The 26230-nt window shown below is 40.5% G+C and overlaps 2 protein-coding genes across 3 annotated transcripts in view; one reads left to right on the forward strand and one right to left on the reverse strand.

Annotated features, from left to right (window-relative positions):
- Window positions 1-13946, reverse strand: part of NVL (nuclear VCP like) — a 27347-nt gene extending 13401 nt beyond the window's left edge. The window contains exons 1-17 of one of the 2 annotated variants that reach the window (XM_072331831.1): window positions 13797-13946; window positions 13337-13410; window positions 12296-12348; window positions 12109-12208; window positions 11232-11286; window positions 10486-10752; window positions 9404-9530; window positions 9030-9106; window positions 8622-8756; window positions 7978-8079; window positions 6395-6512; window positions 5800-5944; window positions 4181-4445; window positions 2318-2536; window positions 1671-1775; window positions 1301-1363; window positions 33-152 (exon numbers count right to left, since the gene is read on the reverse strand). In XM_072331831.1, the coding sequence (XP_072187932.1) occupies window positions 33-152; window positions 1301-1363; window positions 1671-1775; window positions 2318-2536; window positions 4181-4445; window positions 5800-5944; window positions 6395-6512; window positions 7978-8079; window positions 8622-8756; window positions 9030-9106; window positions 9404-9530; window positions 10486-10752; window positions 11232-11286; window positions 12109-12208; window positions 12296-12348; window positions 13337-13410; window positions 13797-13853 (2082 nt within the window). In that variant the 5' untranslated portion in view covers window positions 13854-13946. The remainder of the gene's footprint in view (window positions 1-32; window positions 153-1300; window positions 1364-1670; window positions 1776-2317; window positions 2537-4180; window positions 4446-5799; window positions 5945-6394; window positions 6513-7977; window positions 8080-8621; window positions 8757-9029; window positions 9107-9403; window positions 9531-10485; window positions 10753-11231; window positions 11287-12108; window positions 12209-12295; window positions 12349-13336; window positions 13411-13796) is intronic. The other variant, XM_072331830.1, reaches the window with a different exon arrangement.
- CNIH4 (cornichon family member 4) lies at window positions 13929-23538 on the forward strand. The gene is made up of 5 exons (XM_072331834.1): window positions 13929-14042; window positions 14811-14879; window positions 15912-16024; window positions 19549-19689; window positions 20229-23538. Exons 1-5 carry the CDS (start codon window positions 13974-13976, stop codon window positions 20254-20256), a joined length of 420 nt encoding a protein of 139 aa, XP_072187935.1. The 5' UTR covers window positions 13929-13973; the 3' UTR covers window positions 20257-23538.
- The last annotated feature ends 2692 nt before the right edge of the window (window positions 23539-26230 follow it).

Consider the following 26230-nt stretch of genomic DNA (forward strand, 5'->3'; position numbering starts at 1 on the left):
GAGTTTACTGATGGAAATATTTCAAGACTCACTTCACGGTCAGATCTCCGAGGGCACAAAGCATCAACTTCATCAAAAAATATAACACAAGGGGCTGAATTCCTGGCACGCTGGAATACTTGACGTACAGCACGTTCACTTTCACCAACATACTAAAATGAGCAACAAATCACAATGAAACAATGTAAGCCATGATGATTTGGCTTGGAAGAAAAATTAGTTTTAAACACAATACTGGGCTAGATTTATGTGGGAACTGGTTGTCATTAGCTCACTTTTGACAGTTCCCAGTACTCTTAAGAGTTTAAGAGAATTTATAACTTCTAAGGAATTAATCTAAGTTGGTATCACTCTGACGATGAGAAATAACAAGTACAGTCTTCATTAAAGATCCTGTTGTTCTTTATCTGCTTATAAATAATGGGAGTAAAACACAATGAATATCTGATGTTCATAATAGAATTGCTCAAGGACAGGCAGAATGGGAGACAAGAAACTGGAATATAAGCACAGAATCTCACTTTGACTCATTATTGGTGGGTTTGCCAAGCTGCAAACGGAAACAATTTTTTTCTAACATACATGTTTTGATACAATTAATGTCTCATCAGTCTCTGAATCACAGCCAAGTGCTTTTTCCCTCCACAAGGAAATGGGACTCTTCGTTAACTTATATTTCTTGGCTGATATCATTACTTGAAATACACAGTAGGAAGCTTGGAGAAGGAATAAACAAATTCAGCATTTTGGCTTCAGCTTCCAAATTACTGATAAGTACATAATTGTCATTCTTCTAAGATGTGGGCTGCAGTCATCTCCTTTCAGTTCAACACTCTTCACTCCACAAAGGACTGAAGATGTAACACAACTTCTAAATGCGGTGTTCCAAAAACTTCACAAGTTACTCAGATCAACTAAAAGCCACGGCTTTCCAAGGCTTCAGGCTTCTGTTAAGAAGATGAAGGCTCTCCAAACACATTTCCAGACTTGAAAACTGAAAGTTTTGCACACTGCTGACTTGCTGCCACCAATCACAAATTGTTCTCACTGTTGATATAAATTATTGTTCTTTTTCCTGATCTACATAGCAGTACTTGGTCATTTAGAAATTCTCTTTCACCCAAGAAGGCTCCATCTGTTTACTAACACATTAAACGACAATTTAAACCAAGAAGTATTTAAGTTACCCAGATAATTTCTTCCTTTTCACAAGAAAAACGTCACTACTAAATGTCTTAAGCAGCGGGTAAACAACACAACTTCTGTTGCTTCTAACAAAAGCACAACGACCAGCACATACCATATTTAACAGTTCAGGACCCTTCACAGATATGAAGTTCAGCCCAGATTCATTTGCCACAGCCTATCAAAAAGAGATGTATACAGAGAAAATCATTTTTTCATGTGTTCGTTGATTCTGTCCACAAAACCACAAAAAGCTTGAGAAGGAACATACCAAAGCAGCCCCCTATTGAAAACAGCATGAAGTATCACCGTATACAGAGTGTCAGAGGTTAAAGGATTTAGCAAGGTGCTCTCTCTTTAATGGGGCAGTGATACATCTGCTATAATGGGCATGAGACTTCTGGCAGTATCATCCAAACTCAGTCATTCCCACAGAAACTTCACCTGGACTGTTACTTTTGAACATGTTCAGAAAAACGTATTACCTTAGCCAATAGTGTTTTGCCACACCCAGGAGGCCCTGCAAGCAGAACACCAGCTGGAGTAGTCAGGCCCAGAGCTTTAAACTGTTCTGGGTTCCGCACAGGTGCCTGTGAAATAAGTTATCATGATTATCTGTGACAAAAAGCCAACATTTCAGTTATAGCTGGAAGAAAATTGATTCATAAGCAAGTCCTTTATTCTAACTCTTTACAGGTTAAATGAATAAACTCAGACAGTCAACTGGCATCTTATTATCTTGCATTGATAGATACCCCCCAGAATGGGAGAAGCATCATTATTCAGGGACAAGGGCAGTGAGGAACTGGCACAGGCTGCCCAGGGAGGTGGTGAAGACCCTGGAGGTGTTCACAAGCCACGGAGATGTGTCTTTGAGGGACATGGGTTAGCAGTCATGGTGGGGATGGGCTGACAGTTGGACTAGATGATCCTAGAGTCTTTTCTAGCCTCAATGATTCTGTCCTATGACCAGCAGCAAGGCTATTAAGCAGTCTCAGTGTTTTGGTATTTCCGTCCCACACACACATACTATAGCTTAAGTACAAACAAACAAACATACATACATACATAAATAGTATCCTGCACAGGGGAGGTGCAAAAAAACCACATCAAAAGCAACATTAACACATACCAATATTGCCATGGTCAGCTCCTCCCGAACATCCTCCAGGGCTCCAATATCTGCCCATGTCACATCAGGAATAGTGACAAAGCCTTCTCTCTTGGCAGAGGGTTGCACTGATGACAGTGCAACAATGAAATCATTCATCTCAATGCACAGCTTCTGCAGCTGTTCCTCAGGCAAGGGGTCTTGCTTCTTCAGCAAATCTAAAAGTCTTTGTAATTCTTCCTTAGGATACAGAGAAATGCAGAGAAAACATTGCACAAGTTAAGATGCTTAGAACCTTTTCCAAGGGCTATTTTAGAACAATATATTCTCCAGATGTAATATTTATAATTATAAAGCAAAGTATTATGTATAATATAAACATGGCATAACATGAAATAGAACATAAAAATAGCATTAAGAACTGACATTCATAAAAATGCTCCAGGGAAGCACTATGTACATTTATCTCTGTTAAAGCATTGAGTTAACAGACAACAATCTTGATTTAAATACTACCCAAACAGATCTAATGCACCTGTTTTGTCCTCAGTTCTTTCCTGCTGCTTCTCTCTCACAGCTCTGCCAAACTGGACAATTTGTGGAATACCACGTTACATAGAAATCTTTAGAACACCAAGTATACACACTTAGATCACAAGTGTTTCTTCAATGTAATCAGATTTCAAGTTGTCAGTTCATTGCCTCAGGATGACTTAACCTGGTTTTGTAACAAGGTCCTGATAAAGTTTGGGGAAATGGAAAACAGATACAGCAAAATGCTTTCTGACATTTTCCATCCTGCAGAGCATGGCCTGCCGATGGGAAGACAGGTATGTAACAGCTAGTGAAAAAATCAATCTCTTATTGAGGAAGCTATCTGAGAAAACAGCTCATTAAAGAACACTTGTAATACAGAAAGGCTGTATGAAAGCAATGTGATATTGCACCTCAAGTAAAACTAGGATTTTCATTATGAGACAAAGGGAATAAAATGTTGCAAAAGCCCCTTGAAACATTTTTCCCCACCTCAGAATATGGGAAAATAGTCACTTTGTATCAGTTGCGACTAAGATGGTCCGGAAACTCACCACAATGTATGTTTACAGAGCCCAATGTTTTCTATTAAGACCTCTCTCTTCTTTCTAACAGAAGCATTAAGAGAAACTATGAAATAGTTGAGACCAAGAGATTTGTTTATTGAATTGTGCGAATTATTTTAAAAGGGTTTTAAATGTTTATTTTTCTATGATAAATATAATACTACTGTTTTAATGACAATACCCTGTATTAGACTATGTCAACCTCCCGCCAGCTATCAAAATATGGCTCTGTTATGATTAGACTTCCTTATCCTCAATAATTCCTTTGATCATGGGGCTGTTGATAAAAGCAGCCACTACCTGTCCCTCCCCCTTTTCTTGCAGTTACATCAGGCCCCAGGAAACGCTGGGAGGTATGTAGTACGGACACATTACTTTAACACAAAGGCTCTCTGCAGGATTTTACACTGCTTTTCATTAATTTCATTAACAATTTTCATTGACAGTCCTTCTAAACCAGAATCCGATGGCAGTGTGGACTTAAAAACACTAACTTCTCTAAGACAAATCTTTAGGAATCCTGCATGTAATGCATACAGCAAGCATTATACTCAAAATTCTGAGCAATAAGGCCAAAAACCTATAAAGTTATTCTGGTTCACTGTCCCCAGCACGTCACAGGCCATTATGAGCTAAGCTTCTGGTTTCTAAACTGATGTACTTAAACCTAAATTTAACACTACACTGGCCACAGATTTTTAAGGATTTATGAGCGAAGGCTTTCACAGTTGTAAAATAGTTCAGTGTTAGAACAACAGAGACTGACACTTTGAAGAACAAATACCTTAGAAGGAAGCAGTTTGGTGTTCTCTTTCACCGGGATCTCTGTTTCTATTCCCATGCTTTCTTCAGCTGCATTTCCTCCAGCCTGCACATATGTCCTTTGCTGCTTCTCAGTTTTTATCAGGACCCTGTTCACTGTGCACATAGCTGCCTCGCGACAAAGTGCCATCAGATCAGCACCCACATAACCTGGTGTCAGATGTGCTAAATGAAGAAAGTCAAAGGACTCTGGCAGCTTAAGTTTTCGACACAGCGTCTGAAGAATTCTGATCAAGAAGAGAAAAAAAGAACAGCAAAATAAATATGAAAGTGGCCTTATGAAGGTTTTCTTATGAAAAAAATTAGCAGCAATTCAAGGTCTCTTCAGCACACATGAACTGAAGTACCGCAGTGTGTACAGCTCACATACAGCTAGAAAGTAACTAAGCTGAAAGCCACAAAATGATGCCATATATTTCCTTTCGGAGCATAAACGAAAAACAGCACTATCAACCAGCTAACGTCATTCAGTGAGTTAAAGCTTGTGACTGAAAAACAGAACCAACCTGTCTGTACAAGGCTTATTTATTTGGAAAACAATCTAAAAGGAGTTTCTGTCAAGTTGCTACCTCACTCTTATGCCAAGAGCTAAAATTACTCAAGCCTACGTAGTTTCACCACTAATAGAGAACAGCTCCATGTAACTGATAGCTAAGTGCTGTGCTTCCTTACACCTTTCCTTTGTTTCTATATGATCCTTTACTTTAATACAGGGAACAAATCCACAAACAAAAACACCCCAAAACAAAACAGAAAAGGAGGAAATGAATCTCATGAATCAGTTTCAACCTCTAACCACTTGCATGTTTTCCCACAACCAAGGAGAGGAACGCAGACATTACAGAGCTATATATCTGCAGTGAGGTGGGATGAAAAGGGGGAAGAATGGCAGTAGTGCTGACAATAACAAACGACAATATTGATGCTACATGCAAAATGGTTTGCTTTTTCAACCCAGAAATAAGGTTATTTGAGCTAGTGTAACTTATCCTTTAATTTTACTTTCCCTCTGACAACAAGATAAGCCATAGCTGCTTTTACACTTCTCTTTATGTGTTTTCTGCTGTTGTGGAAATCAGTAGCAAAAAAAAAGATGAAAAACAAATATATGTTTTAAAATCTAATCTAAGGGTCACAGATCTTTTGAGTAAAAAATGCCAGTAACACACAGCAGGATGACTGCAGCCTGGCTTAAAGCCTGGACTGCTCTATTTCCACAAGAACTAGAACAGAAGAATCTGGGCCTTCTTAAAATGTATCCTCAAGAGGACTAAAAGACGTGCTATAATTAGTTTATGTTCCTAATTCAACAGTTATGTAGGGAGATACATAACCCATTAATACAATGCTAAAATGGGATTTGCATGTAAGAAAGGAAACCACTCCAAATGTAGGCACAGCTACTAAGATACACATTGTACTAAGACACACTAAAGATGCACGTGCTTTTTAGTTTGTGCTGATATGTACGTACATGCAGGCACAAAAAGAACATAGCATGATAAAAGCACTTCTCCTCAATTTGTTTGTAAGCCCACTTTTTTTTCTTTTATAATAATGAAGAAGCTTTATCACACATACTTTTCTCTTGCTGCTTCATCTGGTATCCCTAAACAAATCTCTCGATCGAATCTCCCAGCTCGCCTCAGCGCAGGGTCCAGTGAATCAGGTCTGTTAGTTGCTCCAATAACAAGGACCTGAGCAGTGGCAGCTGCATTATTCAAGTCTAAAGGAAGGAAGCAAAGTTAGTACTCATAACCACCTTCCCAACTTTATTCTCATACATATGTTACTCTGCTTCTGCCACATGCAGTAATACTCAAAACAGCACAGAGTATCCAACAATCACACCAAGATGCTGTATATCCTTATTTCTACTATCCAGAACAGTTGTTCTATACAGTTCAGCAGAAATATGCATTTCAAACAATATTTGACAGATTCTCCCATCAAGTCTTTTCACACAACAAAGAGGATGTGAAAATAATGCAGTAAGATCCCCACAGATTTATTAGAAGTTTCCCACCCCCCTCACACATGGGTAAACTGTGCCAAAACATGAAAAATTATTACCTCTGTCTCCACTAAAGTAACCACGAGTCACTAATGAAGAAAAGAAGATAATCAGACTGATAATTAGAAAGATCTTAGTTCAGTAGAGGTTTTTGAAACTGACCATCCAAACAAGTTAGGAGCTGGGCAACAATTCTCCGCTCCATGTCCTTTGAAGCAACTTCTCTTTTTGGGGTGATTGCATCAATCTCATCAATGAAAAGGACACATGGTGCATTGAGCTAGGAACGAGAATTATTAATCATTACAAAATTACACAGGTAACATTTCAAGTGCTTTGCATTCATCAAAAGCCAACACTAACATAAAACAATAACAGAACAGCATTTAACAGACACAAGATTATATTATGAAAAATTACTTATGGTGCAAAGGAACACATGGAGAATACTTGAATCATCACTGAAAGAAGTCTAAACTCCCTGTCAGAAAAGTAGTGTTTGAAACCCGCCCAAGCATTCAGTGTAATCAGGCACCAACTGCGCCATCTAGCTGCCATTCACCTTTTCTTCCTTTTGACAAAGCACCAAAAACAAAGCAACTACGCTACAAAGATTCCACAGTCCATGCATAACACACAGTGGAACGGCCCTTTTCCCTACACAGATATTAAGTAGAAAAACCAATTGGAAGATCCACTTAAATGAATACAGTAGAAAAAGCAACAGATGTTATTTTTTAAGCCTATTTTCTACAAGGCATTTCATCTATTAAAAATAACTTTTATAGCAACCTTTTATGAACTATTATGCATACACAAAAGGTACTGAATTTTAAATATTGTGATCACTTGTTTAATTTTGTTCTAAACAACATCTTTATAAGGCTTTCTGAAATTCAGAATCTAGTAGAAACCTGAAATATAATCCAACAGCTTCAAAATTAAGCACTTTGCCCTATTTAGCACCGTCTTCTATATAATTTAAACATTTGCATGCAGTTATTGGGAAACACAGAATAAAGAAGTAGTTACAAAACAAGGATATTCTCAGAGATCAGAAGCAGAGAACTGTCCTCATGAAACAAAACATGAGCCATATTAACAAACAGAAAATCTGCTTTCATTCAAATTACAATTATTTCATTCTGGTTCTCTTTCTTTCTCACAACGTCTGAAAGTTGCATCTTTATCACAAGAGTGTTTTATCATTACAAACCTGAATGTCTGATACATAGTGTCTCAGTTCTCTTGTGTGTTTAATATTCATATTAAGGCAGAGCAAGACTTCAAATGCAACTTCACTTCTGCTCTTTGATACTTGTCCCAAACTTCTTACTATATGCCTAAAGGTCCAAAGCCTTAACTCAAATTCAAAGCCAGGCAAAAACAGCAATAAAAACTTGTAAACAAAAAAATCACTGTAAACTGCTTGAAGAGCTTTTTTAATTTTTAGAAACCATTCCAAGTAGCTCCAAGTAGGTGAATAATTTACATTGCTCCCATTGCATTGATACTATGAACTATCTTTTGTCAAGAATCTAGAATAGCAACCTTTGTGGTCTGTGACTGAATGACACTTAGTACAGTGGAATTCTGGTCACAGAAATGAAGACACTGTAGCTTGTGTGCAGCAGTATAAAGATTGCCACTAATAATTCACTCAAATTCAAACCACAACAACAAAGCATGAACCTTTACAAAGAAAGAGGCAAACAACTCGATGTTATTTCCAACGGGTGTCTTACCACAGCCTGATCAAATAATTCTCTGAGTTTCTGCTCAGATTCTCCCGACACTCCAGACACCATCTCTGTTGCTGCCACTTTCAGCATTGGGAGCTCAAGTTCCTAAAAGAGACAAGAAACACTGTACAGTGTTGCCAAAGGGAAGGAATGCTGGCTGACCTAAAGGATAAGTATTTTCCAGCATAACATCTTTTACACCTGATGATTTTGTATTCAAGAATAAATCAGAAAGTGCCTTTAAAAAAGATAATTAAAAACCTCAGTTTAAAAACAGTTTTAAGAAATGTTGCTGTATGAATAGTACTGGATACAAAAGCCAGATTTGCTAAGATAATTTTAACTAAAAGTGCCTTCCATGTATAGCCTTCCCATTACCCGTGCCTATACTGCAATCCTGGGAATGCCTCAGCACAATTAATTCAAACACAACACTCTGCCCCTCTTCATGGGAGGTTCCATAAAGAACAGATGCAGATGGAATTTAAACTAAGGGAATGAAAATGAATGTAGCTTGGACTAAGAGAACAAGCAGAGGAAAACAGATAACACCGAGGAAAAGACCTACTCTATGATAGAAGAGGTTTATTTCTTCTCTTTCTAAACATAACTAAGAAAGGAAAAAGCTAAATTTAGAGCTATCTGACCCCAGCAATTGCCTGTGCAAGTAGCGTCTTTCCACATCCTGGAGGTCCATGTAGAAGAAAACCACGAGGTGGAACCACACCTAAGTGGAGATAGACTTCAGGGTGACGAACATGTATCAGCATCTTGCATATTTCCTAACAAGAACAAGAGAGATCACCACTTAAATGGAAAAAAAATAGAATAGTATTATAAAATGTTAATATTATACACAGACTAAAGCAAAAATAACTTTGATTTACTAATGCAGTATTATTATATTAATGGCTGCTTTCAGAAAAATTGATCAAAGGAAAAAAAAAAAGAACAGCAACTCTGTTGGTATAAACAACTTCTCTTAGTGCCACACAGATGAATTCTGATAGACTTCTCATTTTTCATATGATGTTTTAATCAACACTTAAACTAACCTTCAAAGTTTCATCGTTGCCTCCTACATCCTCAAACTTCACTGATGGCCGGTGCAGCTCTGGTCCCTTACTTTTAACTGTTCAGGAGAAAAAATAAAGTCATGCAAATTCAGAGAAGCATAATCAAAGTTACTAATATAAAACAAAAGAACTCAGCCACAACAGTTAGCTAAGTACATTGAACAGTATTCTTTTTAGTAGCACATACAGGCCTGGAGTATGTTTTAGTGCAACATAAAGGCTAAGCCTATTAACAACACACTCTAGGTCACTTCTTTGTACATCAGAAAAGTAATAGTTTTCTGGTAATGGGTTCCACGGTCACCTACCACCATCTCTCTGTCTACAGCAGCATGCCAAAAATAACTTCTCACCTTTCCCTTTAAGTAAGATGGATTCAATTTCTTCATCTACATCTGGAAATTCTTCTTTTTTCCTTTTTGTTTTTTTACCCTTTGTCTTCTTTTTTTCACTTTCCAAGACAGAAAATTCTGTTGATTTCTAGTGTATAAAAACAGAATAATATAGCAAGTCTGTGAATTCCTGCAAATATTTCAAAGACCAAAACATCACAATGTCTACGATGCTTAACATACACATTATTTAGATTTAGATTTTGCCTTCTGTTGTTTTTCTTTTATTAATCAAAAGGTAGCTGTAAACTCAACTATTCCTTCATTAAAATAAAATACAAAATAAAATTAAATGTTGCTTCCTCCAAATAAATAGAGCTTCCAAAAGCTAAACAAAGGGTTTTTTGGGGAAAGCAAACAAACAAACAAAAAAACCAACCAAACACATGGAGAAAAATCACAAAGCAAGCAGTAGGTTTGGATAGGAGATACCATCTATTTTTAATTGCATTATACATCAATACATTTCCAAGCCTTCCAGCTTCCCCAATCCTCATCCATTCAAAAAACTTCTCCAAACTCACTGAAACTAACCACTGACCAAGGGAGGCCACGTGCTATGGCTACAGCAAGGAACATACTTGGTGACTAATAACACTGGTCACTGGCAAATGGAATAAATAACAATTAAGTTCCGCTTAACTTTCCTTCAGTAGGGGCACTAATTTGGGGTCTCCCTACTACTAAGGACTACATCTTCCCCCAGAATTATACAAGAAAGTCATCAACTTTTGGACCAAAATTTGCCAGAAGATTCAAAAATCACTTCTGACGTGACAAAACAACAGTCTAAGCCTCATCTTCTTTCAAAATCAAGCTAAAAGTTTGTATTCTACTAGGCTCAAGCCAATCTTCCCTTCTATTTAAGATTTCTGCTACATTTAACAGAGCGTGTATATTTGTAATAGTAGTAACTTTAAAAATCCACAAAGACAGACAGTCCTTTTGGTCATAGTATCCATCTTTGGAAGCCTGTTAAATGACATAGGAATTTGTAGCCATACTTGCTACCCAAATAACACTGGGTTTGTAAAATACAATACCTCAGAAATCGGTTTCTTCTCTTCTCCTTCCCCATCCTCAGAAAGGTCAATGAAAAAGTCTTTCCCGCTTGGAGTCTTATCGATGAACCAGCCACCTTTGGAGATGCGCGTTTCAACCTGAGATGCTGGTGAATGGGTGCTTGTTTGAGGTGCTGTTTGCATAGGAGTGGAGGTTTCCATTGGTTCATTTTTTGGAGTGGCTGGAACAGAATCAGGATTTCCTTTCTTGTATAGGGTCATCAGAGAACTGTTCATATGATTTGAAGACTGCAAATTCATGTATTTTAAAAGAAAATAAACAGGTTATAATTTGGGTAACATATATTAAGAGGCCAATGAAACATATTCCATAAGCATCAGTCAGTATTAACCTCACTGGAAAAAGTAACCGTATACCTTCCATCCCACTCTGTTCCAACTCAAACGGCTGCAGACAAAACTACACCTTCTGGTTGAACAGGTAACAGCCTTTACAATTTACCCCCAGACAACCCATTAGTTAGCTGACAGTTATCATTTCAGTAATAGTCAGCTGCGTCAATTCTGTCAATCACTTCAATCATTTGATGGCCAACTCTTCTGGGCCTCCAGCATACTTTCTTCAAGAGAGCTGTGGTGGGGAATCACTTTCTTTTACTGCTGGAAATTGGCCACTTTTTAGCTCTATTTTTAATCTTTCACTGCCATTTTGCAAAACACAATCAGTGTTACATAAATACAAGCAATCATAATTTAATACAACTTACTAAATCTTCTGGATAATCATCATCCTCTGAATCCTCTGTGGAACTTCCTGTAGTCCTTTACAAGGTAAGGAGACAAAAACGTGATGTATCAGAGAAAAACTGAGGGACACTTGCAAAACAGAACAAATGTGATTTTCAGAACATTGTTCCCTGCAATTAAGAAACACAGGATAGGAGTGGAAACAAACTGTGTTCTAAATTTATTACTGGGAAGAGTCTAAAAACACATTCTTTCCATGGCAGCGATGAGCCAGACCAACCTGGTATCCTGGCTGAAAGACAGTCCTACAGATAGGCAGGGATGTGGCACCAATGTGACCCAGCTCACCATGAAACCTCACAATCACCAAGGCTAGCACAAGGGAAGCTACTGTAAGTCACTGCTGAATTACATTAGTCCTTCTGATTACAATGTCTTAATTGCTCTTAAGATCCTTGATGTTTATCACAGGTTAGAAAACACAATCTTCCATGAGACCATGCATAAATTTAGGAGTTAGGAATCTTAGTGCCAACCTTCCTGCTCGTGGTGATTTACTCAGAATAGCTTCTCCTGTAGCCTTCTCCCACAGATTTAGATAATATATATAACACTCATTAAAGATTAAGAACAAAACAAAAGAAAGGAACTTAACCATATAGAAAACTATCAGGAAGCCACAAGGATTATCCAGTAATTCAGGGCCATACATTTACTACAGCAGAGAAATTATGATCTACTCTTTAACATATGCATGGAAGACAAACCTAGAGGAAATTAAGGGCTGGCCTATAACCTCTGAACTACCAAAGCTTCATAATACAGAGACAGAAAGCTTTAAAGAGCTAAATATTAAGGGCAGTGCTACAGTTATCAAATGGTAAAAATTCTTCTTACTCATTTCTCTTGTGTTCATGCCTTGCTCTTTTTGCCAAATGTTCAGCTTCTAAAGCTGTTAAATCTTCTTTTTTCTTTTCATTGCTGATTATTCCAAACACTGAAGAAAAAGTTCAAACACGTTAACAGAACAGCCAAAGTATAACCAAAAACTCTGGCACGGTGGACGTAACACTGACAGTACTACCTTTTGCAACTTGTATTCTAAAAGCATTTCGTTTTCTTCGTCCATATTCAGTACTGGAAAAAAAACAACAACACAATGCATGACATCTTGTTGTTTTAAGTCGACAGCCAAACTTATACACAACTTCTAATTAAGAACCAGCCTGAACTCACAAGTATTTTTTCTTAAGCCCAGAATAGGACAATCACTGGGATGAAAAGAACACTGGAATATCTTGGTCTCTAAATGGATGTTTAGTAAAAATTACTTAACCTTCTTTAGCTATAGAGAGACAAAATACACAGGTGAGCACAACAGATTCTATTTCACAGCAACACTACTGATTTTCTTATTTTAATTTAGACAGTAATACATGCACATGGGACTAGACCCTGGAAAGGACATCCCAATTGTTCCTTACTGGACTATGTAATAACATGTCAATGAAAGAAAACCTGATCCAATGAGCATCCTTAACTGCAAACAAATATCATTAACATTTTACTTTCATTTCAGGAGAGACCGTTCTATTTAGTCTTATATAATAGCTGACACAAGAAAAACAAAATGCCAGGACCCATAAAAATCCAAGGTGAGGATCACAGTATCCACAGAGTTAGAAGGGACCTTTAAAGGCCACCTTGTCCAATTCCCCTGCAATGAACAGGGACACTTACAGCAGATCAGGTGTTCAGAGCCCCATTGGGCAGCCTGCTCAGTGCCTTACCACCTTCAGTGTTAAAGACCCTCTTTAAGCTTGAAGTCCTACAGAACCCTGCAGCCACCTCACTGGCCTGCACCCAAGTGCTATTTTCTCTTGCATTCCCAGCTCTGTATGGTGAGGATGCTGCAATGCATCTGCAGTTCTTCAATAACAGTTGAATCACAAAACTAACATCATGAAACAATGTAAGTTAGTTGATATATCAGCAGAGGAAAACAATTAACCTCAACAACTGACAAAGAAGGTGAGTTAAGATTAGAAGTCTGACAGCACACAAATACAAAATGATATGTTTTATATCCTGAGCGTGGAACACAACGACACCGATCCCTGCTCACCTGTAGGTTTTCTGCAGATCAGAGGCCAGGATCCCGATATCCACATACTGGCCGCACTTGCTGCTCGCGAGGTACTGAAATGAGACACATTGGGAGGCCAGTCAGACCTTGATCACTCACTTCACCAGAGCGGCTGCTCCGAACCTGCTGCTTGAGGCTCGGCAGTCACGGCGGGGACGGGGCGCAGCTCTGAGCCGACCCGCCCGCCAGCGAACCTTCCACAGAGCCAGGCGGGCCGCAGCACGGGGAGCAGCGCGGTTTGCCCCTCATCGATGGAGCGTGGAGGCAACCGCGACTTTTCTCCTTTCCTTTCCCTTTCCTTCTCTCGCTCAGCACCACCCTAAGGCCAGAACGGCGGCAGGAAGCCAGAACCGACGGTACAACGACGAGACAAGGCCTCTCCCCTCAGCCCTCAGCCCCCAGCCCGGTGCGGCCCGCAGGGAACAGGCCGCGCACGGACCTGCTTCACGCGCTGCTTCAGCCGCAGGTCCACGAACGAGCCCGGCCGGCTCCGCATCGCCGCCACGCGTGGAACGCCCGCCCAGGGCCGGCAGGACTCCTCTACCCGGCGTGCCGCGCGGCGGGGCGGCTCCTGCGGGAGCCGGGCGGGGCGTACGGCGGCCGGGAGGTCGGCGGGATGGAGTCGGTGGTCTTCATCTTCTCGCTGATCGACTGCTGCGCGCTCATCTTCCTTTCCGTGTACTTCGTATCCTTCTGCGGTCGGGTCGGGGCCGCGCCGCGTGGGTTTGGGGTCGCGCCCGACGGAGGCTGGGCTCTGTGGAGGAGGTTTGCGAGGGGCTGCGGGAGGCTCGGGCCCGGCATTGCGGCGGGGAGAGGCCCGGGAGGAGGGGGCTGCTGAGTGGGGCCCTAAGCTCCTGGAACTCAGGACACAGTGGCGCTGTGGCGGTGTGCGGCTGTGGAGGGCGCCCGGCGGGGCGGGGTGCGCTCCCCGTTCTGCCCCTCGTGCTCCCAGATTTTAGTGCTGAAATGGTCGGGTTTGCCTCCCTGCTCGGCTTTCGGCGTCGAGCTGAACTTTGTCCAATAGGTACCGGTGGAAAACTGCCATAAAGTCATTTAGGCTGATAGCGAAGCGAGGCCTAACCCTCTGCCGCAAGGAGGGCTGAGCAGGGCTGATGGAAATGTGCCTGGGGCAGATCCGCTGCAGAAGGGCAATCTGCACCGAGGGCACAGCGCTCTCCCCAGCGTCCTGCATGGAAACGTAGGATCATCGAATATCCCGAGCTGAAAGGGACTCATAAGGATTGCCGAGTCCAACACAGCTCCACGCGGCACCACCCAAAATCCCAACCCTCTGTCTGGGAGCAGTGCTCAAACGCCCCTTGAACTCCAGCACTGGGGCTGGGCCCACTGCCCTCCAGGGCAGAACCCATTGCTGATATCCAGCTTGAACCTGTCCTTTGAATGACTGAGTATTCTGACTTACGGCACAGTTGTTCCTTATCGCTAACTTCAGATAATTACGCTATCAGATTTGGAATGCGACTACATTAACGCGAGATCTTGCTGTTCAAAACTCAATAAAGTAAATGATTATTCTTTGCGTTTAGTGGGGTTTAACAAAGCTAGCTGTCATCTCCACATCGCAAATAACAAAAGCTGGTGTATATCTGAACAACCTGGACTGGCAATACTTTTTCAAAGCGTTTATCCTTTGTTTCAGTCTCCTGTCTTTGTCAGGTCCCCATCTGTCAGTAAGTTAGTCCCCAGAGGCTGTTCTGCTGGCTGTCAGAGCTCGGAGGTGGGCTGCAATTCTGCATTCATGGCACTTGAACTTTACACATCAGAGGGCTTTCCAGCTTTCCTCTGTGTGCATGTGCCATTCAGTAGTGATGTCTGCTTGTGGCTGAACGCAGGGATCCTTACAGCAGCTTTCTTTGACACTTGTGTATAGTTCCAGACCTCCTGAACAGTAGAGAGTTTTGCTGGGATTAAAAAGAAAAGTACAGTTTTAATCAAATCCACTTGAAACTGTTTTGCTAAATCAGTGCAACCTTCCCACGTGTCTGTTTGCTTTGATTTAAAGGGTATTTTCTAAACACAAGAGAACACTGTAGGATATTCTGAAGCCAAAAATGTGTTCTTCCTAGGGGCTGACCCAGTTTACCCTTGTCTGTTTTCATATTGGTTCACGTTCTTATTCATACCACACCTGAAGCTGTTTGTGTGTCCTGTGCTTGTAGATTTTAGTTATCTGCTTCTTTCATTCCTGCATCAAGTGTTCTCTGCAGTGATTTCATATCAGCACTGCATGCTTTCTTCTTTCATGTTTATGTAGTATAGATGTGATTGAAAGGCTGCAGTGTTTCATTCTAGAACTCACTGTGTTAAATATAGAACCTCTCTTTTAGTACCTTAGGGCATGATTTCTGGCTTACTCATGTGGAATCTGATTGAAGGTATGAATTTCCCCACACTGTGATGAAATCACATGCCTCTGTGAGTTTTCCCAGTTTGATATGGTTAGAATTGAATGATGCAGGTCTTTATTTCAGAAAGCAATTTACGTTTGTCCACATAACTTAATTTTCCACCTTTTTCTTTATTTTTTTTACAGTGGGTCATCCCTGAGCTGATCGGCCATGCTGCTGTCACGGTATTAATGCTTATTTCATTGCACTGGTTCATCTTCCTCCTTAATTTGCCAATAGCAACATGGAATATATATCGGTAAGTACAAAGGGTTTTGTGTGCTTTTCATTCACTCTTAGTAGTTCATCTTTAAGGCTAGCATGAAGGTAGTATGTGTTAATGAAATGTTTCAGTCTCATTCTTGAGCACTTAACAGTCTCCACAGATCTAACTAACAAGGCTCACCTCTCTTTGCATTTAATACTGGAAGAAACACAGCAGAGTAAAGCACATGAAGCTTTTGGCCTTTGTTTGCATTCTTTCTAATTAACAGATTCTAAATCAAGATTGACAAATCGTGATTTGTGAACAGTTCCTAAGTTTGTAGGATGTAACAGCATGTTAACTGGGGTTATGAAGTACTGCTGCAGGCACAGTTGCTACTGTCTTTCATTCTGTACCTATGATATCAGCACAAAAGTACATGGCCTGGCTGGTGGCTATAAAATCATCCAGCTGGTTATCCCCAGCATCCAACTTTGTGTATAGTTCATTTTCTTCTCCTCGTTTGCTTTATCTAATAGAATTTTGGAGTCCACCATTATGCCTCCTGTGCTTGGAAAGGTTTCCAGATTGGTCTCTTTATGACAGCTGTCAGTGGTACAGGTCTTTGCACGCTGAGCTGTCTGCTGCTTTGGAATGGTTTGCTTCCCAGTAGAGCTCTGCATGTGGCAACGTTGGGCTTGTTGGTTCAAACGTGTTCTATTCTGTATCATAGTGATACAATGACATCAGAGTGATATCACTTGATGTGCAGAGAATTGAGTCCTAAGGGGTGTTTATGTTGATGAAACTGTATATGGGTTTTTGGCAAATCAGTCCCTGTGCTGCAGGCAGTTAACAGACCAAAAGTGTAGGGCTTAAAAAGTTAGTTGTAATTCTTGTTTCCACACACCTGCTGGGACTGACTGTTTGCAGGGGCAGTTTGGGTTGTTGGTTCAATAAAACACAGGGTTTTGTAGCTCTCATGAAAGAGAAGATTTCGTTCTTGTTATCCTGATTGTTCTGTGGTACTCTAACTCCGTAATTATGTCTTTTCTGCAAAAGGCTTCTAGGAAAGATTTCAAATGTTTCTCACTTGCTTTGTGGTTAATTGCTGAGTGTTGCTTAAAGGCCCACGTGGAGAAAGTTTTGTTTGGCCACCTGTGTGTACAGCTGTATGCTTGTGCAATGCTGTTGCACCAAATGACTGATGTTCCCTTTGGTATCTGCTGCTGAGCATATTACTGTGTTTCTTTTAGGATAGCTTGTTTCTACAGAGACACTAGAGCCTGAATGCATTTTCTTTGAATTTGAGAAGATTTCTTACACTACTTTCCCCTTTGCTACTTTTCGCTTACCCTGATGTGTAAAGTAGCCTCTTGTTTTCTCATCCTGGCCTGTCAGAATTCAGCAAGCTAATGATGCAGGGATCGCTATTTCCACACTTCAGGCAGAAAGCTTTGAATGCTGTCGTTTTGAATTGCCAGCTCTGATATTTGTCATTCACAATACCCTAAAGTCCAGGTTTATTTCCTTATTCTAGATGTGCAATACATTTATTAAATGAATATGACAACGTGAGGAGGGCCACAAAGATGATCAGAGGGCTGGAGCACCTCCCCTACAAAGACAGGCTGAGGGAGCTGAGCTTGTTCATCCTGGAGAAAAGAAGGCTGCAGGGTGACCTCATTGCAGCCTTTAGTTCCTGAAGGGAGCCTATAAACAGGAGGGGACTCAACTCTTTGAAAGGGTTGATAACAGCAGGACAAGGGGAAAGGGTTTTAAGGTGAAGTAGGGAAGATTTAGGTTGGACATCAGGGGAAGTTCATTACTATGAGAGTGATGAGGTGCTGGAACAGGCTGCCCAGAGATGTTGTGGATGCCCCATCCCTGGAGGTGTTCAAGGCCAGGTTAGATGGGGCCCTGGGCAGCATGGTCTAGTACTAAATGTGGAGGTTGGTTGCCCTGCCTGTGGTGGGGTTGTTGGAGATTCATGATCCTTAAGATGCCTTTCAGCCCAAGCCATTCTGTGATTCTGATACTTTGCCTATCCTGATAGAGCATGTCAAAATGTTAGTTAGACCTCTATTGTTAATCCTGCCTTCTTTCTAAGGATTGAGGGCTTTCATCCACACTAACAGCCTGGATGGTCTCATCCATAGTGAAGGTGCTGCAGCTTGATTGAAAACAAGTATGTTTAGTATTAGAAAGGGAATCTGATGACTTGGGGTAAGACTTAAGTTTGCCTCAGTTGTTTAAAGGACAAATACTACAGTAGTCATAAAAACAGCGGATTGTAAAATAGTTTGAACACAGTAAAAGGAGGGGGTGTCAATGACTAAGCTAGGATCAAGTGGGAACAGATGAAGTCTAAACCTGTTACCAAGAGCTGCAAACTTCCAGCACCAGGTGGGTGTGTTTGAATCTTCTCTGTATGTTACAGTATTTCAAGAAGTAATTTCTGGAGTAAATGCTGCTGCACATGAATGCAGAAAGGCTTAAATTATTCTACTCCAGAATGAGGACACCAATCCAAATAACAGTGTTGACACTGAAGAAGTCTGTGCTTTATCTAAGTGCCTCCTATTAAGTGACTGTTGTAATATGTGGGAGAGTGTTCTAAGGAGGTTCTGTTGTTGTCATTCTTCAAGCATATAAAGAAAAACTAAAAGTGTGCTGTTCACAGATGGTGCTTTTGCTCCAGGTCTAAAACCAGGAGTTAAATTGGAGTGTAGAAAGAGTGTTTTCCTAGAAAGGTAAAACCTTTGTGAGATGTAGGTGAAATGGTGGCAATACTGTTCTAGACTGGGCTTAGCTGGAGTGAAAATTTCCCAGTGCTTGCATTTGTTCTCTCAAGAAATGCTTATGGGAAGTAAACGTGCTGTTTCTTGAATTCCAACAGGACACAAATGTTTATTTTGCTGCTTTATTCTTCCTTTAGCTTATGTTCAACTTTGTTTCACTCACTTTGTGTCCTTACATGGATTCAGACAGCAGTACTGAAGCTCTCCAGTTCTTCTCAGTCTTTCAACCTGCAGGCCACAGGAAAGCTGTGTCTTTGCTGAGATAACGCAGCACAGTTGTACCAAAAACAGAAATAATACGCAGATCCTTTGCCTTATCTTGTTTTGACTACTGGAATCTGTGATGACCTGCATACATTTTGGGTTTTTTTGTAACTAAGGCATTTAATTTGTTTTTTCTTTCCCCCCAGTCTCTTTCATTTAATACATCTGTCCACCATGGATAGGTGCTTTCTTCCCAACACTGAGTAATCACAAACAGCAATGAAAACGCACTGGCATTGGATATAACTGGAAACTCTCCCACTTGTACAGAGGAAGCTGGGCCAATGCTTTAATACTATTAATCCTCCAGTTCTTTGTGGATCGTAATGCCAGAATTATGTGCAATATCCTGAGACCAAAATAGAAATTAGAGCTCCCTTTTGCTTAACTGCAAAACAGCACTTTGGATGAAAGTCCCTTCTGTGCAAAGCCTTCCTCTCTCATTCCCTGATACTCCCTAGTGCTTTAACAACTCTACTTTTCTGTTCTTGGTGGTTTTTTTTTTTCTTTCAGATTCATTATGGTGCCAAGTGGAAACATGGGGGTATTTGATCCCACAGAGATCCATAACCGAGGACAACTGAAATCACACATGAAAGAAGCTATGATCAAGCTAGGCTTTCATCTGCTCTGTTTCTTCATGTACCTTTACAGGTTAGTTTCAAAAATTGCTCCCAGAGAACAAAGGAATTGTCTGCCAGCTATTTTTATCTCCTCTACTCTGCTCGTGTAATTGCTGATGTTTGTAATTGTCTTATCTTCTTGCATCCTGCTAAGCTTCAGTGATATATTTTGACTGCCAGCTGCAAGTGTATCGTATGCCTTTATTCCTTCTGATCAAACATCACTTGAAAAGTCAGACTAGTTCTTAATCTCAAAACAACGATAAATGCGACATAAGGATTTACATGATTTTAGCACTTAGAGTAAGTGGCCTGTTTAGAGTTGGACCGAGTTTATTTTATTAGCTGTGTTTGAGAAAACAAAATTCATCAGGTTAAGTTAAAACCTGATGTGTTCTGTGATGGGGTTTCCTCCTATCAGAGAGAAGAACTGCTGTTCTTCTACTGCAGTCCTTCATAAATAAAGCAAGTACTGTAGCTGCCTTGACTTTCTATTACAGAATCAAGTACTATTCCTACCTGCATGTGCTTCAGTAATACGCTGGTCTCCTGTTTTCTGTTTTATCACAGTATGATTCTGGCTTTGATAAATGATTGAGAAGCTGAAAAAGAACCATTAGCTGCCAAATTGGGTCATCACTCCAGTGACTGGTTGTGGAGCCACAGACACCTCCCGAACATACCTAGACCAGTGGCATCATGCAGTATATTTTTCTTCTTTGAACAAGAAATATTTTCCTGTATTTTTAACATAAAATATTTTCAAAAGACATTGGATTTGTGTATCGGTTTTTGTTCTTTTTTTCTTTTTTAATAACTCAAAGTGCTGTAGCTGCTGCTATTATGAGGTGAAATCCTTGCTTACAAAACTTACAGGAATAAAACGATGAGATGGGAACATATTGAACAGCTCAGGCAGACGGTAGTACCGGTTCTAGAACAAATGTAAGTGCAAGTCTGATGTCTGCTGCTTACTGGGAGGTGGCAGGATGTGCCTCTGGCTGTTAAGCTGTCTGAGTAGAGCCTAGGTTGAAGCATCCCTAGGACCACAGATTGCAAAGCGGAGCACCAGCACATCTTTGTGTCACTTTCTTTTGTTCCATTACCTTTTAGCTGGAAAAAGAAGTTATGCTTTTCCTCACTTCCCATCCCTCTCCTCCCACCCCAAACCTGTAAGAAGTGTTTTGTTTGGAGGGATTAAGGTTGCTTTGTGACACCTGTGTGTATGAGTGAAGAACTTGTATTGCTACAGATAAATGTAACACCTGTAAAACAAGTAACACTCGATTTTCCCCTTCAGCTGTTGTTTTGTCATTGAATTACATCATGGCCTTCTGCATCAAGTAAACATTAGAAACAGAACACAAGGCAATCCAGAGGCCATGGCTGCTCTGTAAAACCTGCTGTAGCCAAATCCAGGTGAATCACAAACTCATCTAGCTAGAGGAGATGGTCTGGTAAACCATAACCCAGTTCTTCTCCCAGTTCTGATTCTGCTACAAAGACACAAAGTTTAAATTCTTTTTGTGCAGCTCTTACATCAGTGTTATGTACATAAAGCTGAGTCTGTACCCTCACTATCCAACAGCTGTCTTTGGTCTTTTTGTATACGCATAAAAAGGTTTTCTGGAAGCATACATGTTAAGTGCAGTATTTCAAAAACGTGGGTGTGTAATTCAGTCCTAAAGTTCACGAGCCTTAAGAACTTGTCATTCTTTCTTGTACGGCTACAGTTAGAGTGTATTGGCCTTAATCTGTGTGCAACAGCTTGGGTTTGGGTTGGTTGCTTGGTTGGTTGTGGTCAGGCAGAAAAAAGACAACACTAAAGCTCAATTTCTGTATCTAACTTGCATTCAGTGTTTGTTCTGGGCTAAGTTTGGCCCTCAGTTTATGACAGGTGGAAACCAAGCTCCTGTTCCCCTCTATCTAGTGGAGTGTTTCTTCTGAGATGGGGGCAGGAAAGGAAGAGTGAGGGAAAAGATCAATACCTACAAAAGAAAAAGGGGGTAGGATGTGCCTCGATACATGAGGAGTGTAACAGTGCATTCTTCACTACCTGCCTCCTCAAAAATGAATCACTAACCACAACAAGAACAGTTATGGATGTTGTCCCATATGAGACAAGGTACACTTTCTATGAATGCAAACTTATTTTTTTTAATAAATCCCCCGATTGTTTTTCTAAAATGACTTTTTATAATAGCTGTGAAAGTAGCAGAGTCCAATGACCATAACTTACAAGCACTGTAGCACTTGAAGAAGGCTATTAAGCTCTTTTCCTTACCCACAGTCTATAATATAACGAGTTAGCTTTGATACTGTGGTAGTACTCAAACTGTCGACTGAAAATATGGTTCATTGAAGAGAGAGGGATTAATTAAAAGTCAGATAGTACGTTTTTCCCTAGTTCACTGGTATGGTTGTGGGCTGTTGACTACTTAGCTTGTTCTATTAATGAATGCCCCTACCTTCTTACCCTAATTAAGTCTTATTCTAAAGCAGTCCTGTATTACGGTAACAATGTAGTAAGCAGTGGAATTAATAGGATGCGTGGTAGCCCTAATAACCATCCAATATATGGGGGTTAACTATCAACCTGAAACTCTGATTACCCCATAAAAGCATATATCTTTACCTGTTTGGTGTTGGTATGGCTTTGTTCTAATTCTTGGCTTTACAAGAAACTCCGTAGCATTTTGTACAAATGCTAATTAAAGATTTTTTTTGCCTATAAGGATATTACGGTAATGATACTAGAGGTGGTGGCAAAACAACTAGGCATGTACAAGCCTTGGTGGTTAATCTTCGGAGCATTCTATATATACATGTATTATATAGACAGGGGTTTTTCTTTCAAGAGGAGGCAGCAACTGAGGCTGCCATCTCTGTGTGCGGAGCAGAGAGCTTAAACACTCGTACCCCAGGGAAGCAGCAAAAACAAGTGCCTGGAAAGGGATAAGGCATGTTCGTTCTGTTTGCAGCTGCATTTAAGGCACAGCTTAACCTCTAAGATAGTTCAGCTTAGCTGAACAACTCTGTCTGTGGTACCAGTACATACAGAGCAAAATGGCACCTCAGCTTCATCCTGCAAGGTAGGAGGAGAAACAAGAATGCAGGGTTAGGTGGAAGGAAAAAAAGGCAACAGGCGTGGGTTTAAGAGCCACAAAACCTGCTTAAGTCAACTTCAGGTAAGATTTCCCTGATGTGCAGTTGGTAAGAGAAGTCTAAGCAAGAAACAGAAGTACTTTAAGAGCACCTTCCTAATGTGGAAAAGAACTGTAGGTATAGATGGGATATGGTCAGCAACCTGATTTGATACCTAAGCAGGCTCCAACATTAAGGATGAGGCTGGATGAGAGCATTCTAAGAGCAGCCGTTCAACAACAATAAGTACAGGATGGGCTGCAGGTGAGCAGCATGCTGAACTGCTTCAGTGCACAGTGAGAAGGAAAAGGTGGGGGGAGATTAGAGCCAAGCATCAAAAACCAGAGAGCCGCACACAGCAGCGAGAGCATTCATCTTCAGCTGAACTGCCACCAGTGAGCTCTCCTGTCAAGAAACCAACATCCCAGTGACAGACACGTAAGTGAAGTTTAGGAAACTAAGAACTATTCATTCCAGTTATTTATTCTGTTTATTGAATTGAAAGAAAGGGAATACAAACATTTCTGTTAAGTGCTGCGCACCAACATGGAAAAAGTGTATTGTTTGTTTGTTTGTTTTTTTAAAAATCCTAATAAAAACAAATCAGAAGCGGATGTAGTTCCAATCCAACCATTTGTAAAGATATGTTTAAAATACTACACGTTTCTAACATAAAAAAGTTAAAACGGTGTTCTGTAAATAATTAGTAAACCAAGTGAAAATAAATACGAGACCCAAAGTTCTTATGTTTTTAATGTAATATAGCAAAGAAATTTTAACTACTTAATATAATCCGAGGAGAGTAACAAAAAAAAATCCAGAAAGTTTAAGAACGCAATCCTTTGAAACATTTAATATCAGTCCATAGCAAATTGTCATTACATACCAAAAGCTCTAAGTGTTAACTAGTTCCACCACAACTCCATATAAACCTTGACAACTTAGAAATCTTGAGATCAACAATAGAGTTCTTTTCTTGATCTCTACAGCTTGGTTTGTAAGTACATACATGCTTTGAGGATCCATTTTGTCCCATATGTTTTCGAGGAGCCAATAACTTTTTCCATCTGTGCCTAAAAATGTTAAAGATTCAAGTCTAGCACATAGACCCTAACGATGAAAGATGCTTAAGAAAAAGGTGGGGCACGACGAATTTGCAATTTATAAAAATATACTGATATTAACCAAAACCTTCAGGTCGGAGGACGCTTCACATACGCACGACTCAAGGTATGCAGTAAAACGTGACAGGTATCTAGGACATTCGGTTCTATGTCTGTATGTGGAACACACACGCACGCACACATTCATACCAGATGGGAAGAACACTCTCACGGACTCTTCATTGAATCCAGATAACCTGGATCGACAAACAAAGAAACTCGCCTACGGTTCATTTCAATGACTAGAGGCAGCTACCGCAGCAGCAGTTCAACACTGCACGCTTCAATTCAGTCCACCCTGTTTAAGAAAGTGTCGGAGCTGAGGAGTCCTTTCAATGTAGCTTTGAAAGGAACGGTTTTCAAAATTAAGTATGGCGGCTGAAAACTGTCTCCAGCCAACGTGGAAAAGACAGGAGGAGGTAAAAAGGAAGGTGAGCTATTTATGGGAAGGATGTTCCTCAATTGTCTCAAAGAAAACAACAGCAACAAGAAAACCGTTTAAGCAAATACGGGTGTGTTTTGTAGCTAAAAAAATATGGACAAACTATTGAAAGTGCATTTTTTCCTCCTCCCCCTTGAGTTACAGTAGTTTGTCAGTAAATCCAGCTTTTCAATCTTCATTCCTCTTTCTCTACCTCTCCATGTGGGTCTACGTTTCCCCTTCAAACTACAGCTAATTGTAAGAGTCCTTGTTTCCTACTATGGAAGCCTTCGTAGCTGATTCTGGATGGGAGCGCTGCTTATCAGTGTAAGGAGACACAACTAGACACAAACTCCCAAGCATACCGAGTTGTATTCAACATTACCTGTTTGAAGCCAAGATGAGAAGTAACTGGCAAGATCAGGAGAGCTTTCTAGCTTGCACCTTTGCTCTAATCATAACAATGAAGTCAACTTTAAAGTTGAAGGACTTGAGAAAATAAGGAGAACTTGAAACAAAGGTGTCCCGTCCCCCCACTACCCAACCCACCCAAATGAGGACCAATCTACCATCACTGCTTGTTTTCCCTTTTGTGCTCCATTGTGCCTTGAAAGTTACTTACCTGAACAGCTAACGAGCAATTCAGATAATAAAACGCTTCAGCTTTTTTCCTCTTTTTTTGTTGTTGTTTAAAAGATCTGCCTTGACAGTTACCTGTGGCAGCTGCTGCAAAAGCTTTAAGCTGAGAGCTTACCAAAGGAAATTAGAATAGTGCACTCACAGTATTTTCCTCTCTAAAATCATAGGCCTGTTCATCACATACACAGTGTTTATTGCAGGTGTGTGGTTGCTCCAGCCTGACTCCAGCCTACAAACATTTTTAAGCACATGGAAATAGATGTGTTGCAAATGAGCAAGCTTGTTTCTTTTCCCCCGTCCCACCCCTCGTAGTCTCACGTTATCATCTGTGCACAAAAAGTATTGGTACTTTTCAACTGACACACTGTGAATACGTGACGTGTTAGAAACAGTCTGGGTTTCTCTTTAATTGCCAGGTTAGACTGGTTCCCACTGCCACTGGATCTGTAGTGTAACTTCACTGTGGGACCAAGTACTGTGGTAAAACAAACATTACTCTCACCTCCGCACACCACCTGGTATAAGCAGACATCTATGCAATATGGTGGGACTGACATGGAAAAGAATGCCATCTGTACAACAAAGGAGCCTTTATGTTGCATAGTTGTGCCACAAAACTAAATGAAAGCAGAGATATCAGAACACGTTTGTCCCTACCTTCCTTCTAAACACCTGCGGCGTTCTTTAGAGGTACATACCTATTCCAGAAGAGGTCAGATTTTGGAAGTAGTACTAGGTACCAATTTTTATTTACAATGCATTGCAGTAGAAAGAAATCAGCTCGTACGTACCCACACATAGCTTGTACCAAGTAAGGAGTCTCACTTTGGTTTAAGTACTGCTAGCCACATGAAAAATGCCTTTTGAAATGCATGTGAGACTTCCAGTCTAAACTTGAGACTTTGATCCAGCCTTCAACACCTGCCTGAAGTTCCCACTGATGTCCAATGAGCATGAGGTAAGCAAGCAAGTAGTGCCAGACTGTTGCATGAGACATCCAAACCAGAACTGTTCTCCCTCCTCTTTACTCTAAGTAACACTTCATTTAAAAATCAGAGTATGACAAAACAGGGAAAACCTCTAAAGATTCACATGCTGACATCGCTTATGAATTATACCATGTTTTGAAGATGTAAAACACTGTTTTTGGTGTGTGTGTGGGGTGTGTTTTTTTAAACCAGAAGTTCGGTTTACTAGAAATTGAC

The sequence above is a fragment of the Excalfactoria chinensis genome, chromosome 3 (assembly GCF_039878825.1).
Source record: "Excalfactoria chinensis isolate bCotChi1 chromosome 3, bCotChi1.hap2, whole genome shotgun sequence".
Taxonomy (NCBI): Eukaryota; Metazoa; Chordata; class Aves; order Galliformes; family Phasianidae; genus Excalfactoria; species Excalfactoria chinensis.

What these genes read in the sequence shown, in the direction of transcription:
- CNIH4 (XM_072331834.1), top strand. Translation starts at nt 13,974, where the DNA reads ATGGAGTCGGTGGTCTTCATCTTCTCGCTGATCGACTGCTGCGCGCTC. An exon ending in TCTTCCTTTCCGTGTACTTC is followed by an intron (nt 14,043 to 14,810) that starts GTATCCTTCTGC and finishes CGCTAACTTCAG; the next exon opens with ATAATTACGCTATCAGATTT. An exon ending in TTCTTCATGTACCTTTACAG is followed by an intron (nt 19,690 to 20,228) that starts GTTAGTTTCAAA and finishes GTTTTATCACAG; the next exon opens with TATGATTCTGGCTTTGATAA.